Source organism: Haliaeetus leucocephalus, unplaced genomic scaffold, assembly GCF_000737465.1.
Source record: "Haliaeetus leucocephalus isolate CR32 unplaced genomic scaffold, Haliaeetus_leucocephalus-4.0 Scaffold572, whole genome shotgun sequence".
In the NCBI taxonomy this organism is placed as follows: Eukaryota; Metazoa; Chordata; class Aves; order Accipitriformes; family Accipitridae; genus Haliaeetus; species Haliaeetus leucocephalus.
The window spans coordinates 1-2,030 of NW_010973008.1; the positions used below are offsets into that span (position 1 = coordinate 1).

A 2,030-nucleotide genomic window follows, 5' to 3' on the forward strand; every position below is an offset into this window, starting at 1 on the left:
GCAAGGGACACGGGGATGGACACAGGGTTGGCACTGAGGACGTGGGGACAAACATGGGGTCGGTGCTGGGGACACGGGGTCAGCACAGGCGACAGGGATGCCGTGGGGACTCACAGGCAACGGTGACGGTGGCATTATCACTGCGGTTGGTGCTGATGGCGTTGCTGACCTGGCACGCGTAGGCGCCGGCGTCACCCCGCTGCACCGGCCGCACCGTCAGCGTGCGGTTGTCCGGGGACAGGGACAGGCGGCCACCGGCCGACACCACCGCCCCGTCACGCAGCCAGGCCACCGTTTCGGTACCAAAGGGGCTGCGGCAGGTCAGGGTGACGGTGTCGTTCTCTGTCACCGTCACGTTGTCCGGCGTCACTGCCGGCTGTGTCAGCGGGACTGCGCGGGGGACAGAAGGTGTCACCGGGGCCTGAGGACACCAGGGGGGAGGAAACAGGGACGGACAGGTCGGGATCGGGCTGGTGCTGCCCCGCGCGGGGACGGGAACAGCGATGAGGGTCCCGAGTGCCCCCTGCGTCTGGATGCTCCCCCCTCTCCTCCCTGTCTCCCCGTCCTGAAACCCCTGGAGGGTGGGGTTGTCCCCAAACCCCCATCCTGAAACCCCATGGCGGGGGCATTCTGTCCCCGTGTCCCTGTCCCAAAACCCACGGGGGGACACGGTCTTGTCCCCACGCCCCCATACGGAAACCCCGGGGCTCGTCCCTGACCCAAAACCCCCGCCGGGTTTTGTCCCCACGTCCCCGCCTACCACCCCAGGAGTTTCCCCGCGCACGACGCCCCAGGGGGACACACGCAGCCCCCCCCAGTCGAGGTGGCCTCCATACCCCCAGTGCCCGGGGCGGCGCAGGAAGGCGGAAGCACGGCCGGTGGTTAATGATTCACCGGGTGCCACCGGCAGCGGGGAGAGGATGGGGACGGGGAAGCCTCCAGCACCCCGAAACGGCGCAGCAGGCAGGGGCATAGCATGGCCAAAGGCCACCAGGCACGTCACGGTCCCCACCCTCGCCGTGCCCTTCGCTCGGGGAGGGGGGTTCGGTGCTCGCTGGGGCGCGGCGGCAGCCAAGAGGAAAGATGGATGGACGGACAGACGGCAGGTCACCCTGGAGAGGACCCAGGAGTGCTACGGGCGGCAGGGACTCACCGTAGACGGTCAGGTTGATGCTGGCGGTGGTGATGGTGGGGTGCCGCACGGCCACGGTGTAGGCGCCGGTGTCGTTCAGGCGCAGGGGGCTGATGCGCATGGAGCAGTTGGCGGCACCCGTCTCCCGTTCGGTGTACGCCGGCCCGTTCTGCTGCCCCAGGTCCGGCTCCTTGAAGTAGGTGAAGATCTCGAACTGCAGGCTGGCGGTGGGTGCCCGGTACCAGGCGCAGGACACGATTCCGCTGGGCAACAGCTCCAGCGCAAAGGTGACGTCCCCCCCGAGCCAGGCGGCCTGGGGGTCCTGGCGGATGGTGAAGCTGGGGGCTTGGCCCCGTGCCGGCGGCGGGCAGGAGAGCAGGAGGGCGGCTGAGGGGCGAGGAGGCGGCGTCAACCTCAGGGGATGCGTCCCCGGTGGGTTTTCACGGCAGGATAGGGACGGACCCCCGAGACTGGAGGGGACCGCCAAAACGGACCCCTAGGTGGGCTCCAGGCTGGAGGGAACCCCCGAGGGACCCCCGAGGAGACCCTGGGGCAGAAAGTAACCAAGACAGACCCCAGGGGAGTCCCCGGGAGACAAAAGGGGACCCCCGAGGGAGCCCAGGAGGGCCCCAAAGGCAGAGGGACCCCGTCGCACCCCACCACTCCCCACCTGCCAGGACAACGCTCCAGGGGGTCCGCTGGGGGGCCGGTGTTCGGTGGCCCATGGCCGCTCACCCGGACGCCCGGGGACCTCTGCCCGCAGCTGTGCCTGGCGAAAAAAAGGGAAGGGACGGCCCAGCCCTCCCCGGGGGGACGGGCTTCCCCGCACCAGCCCCACGGTGGCAATGGCACGTGTGCCAGGACACGCCAGCGTCACCGTGGCAGAGAGCCCGGGGTG

The 2,030-nt window shown here is 69.8% G+C and overlaps 1 protein-coding gene across 1 annotated transcript; it reads right to left on the reverse strand.

Moving 5' to 3' along the window:
* Positions 1 to 114: 114 nt before the first annotated feature.
* LOC104838121 (carcinoembryonic antigen-related cell adhesion molecule 21-like) lies at positions 115 to 1,857 on the reverse strand (the record flags this gene model as incomplete). The annotated part of the gene is made up of 3 exons (XM_010577668.1): positions 1,803 to 1,857; positions 1,154 to 1,519; positions 115 to 390 (listed from the first exon to the last, which is right to left on the reverse strand). Coding segments are annotated over exons 1-3 (697 nt in total), but the record flags the coding sequence as incomplete, so codon positions are not given.
* Between the last annotated feature and the right edge of the window lie 173 nt (positions 1,858 to 2,030).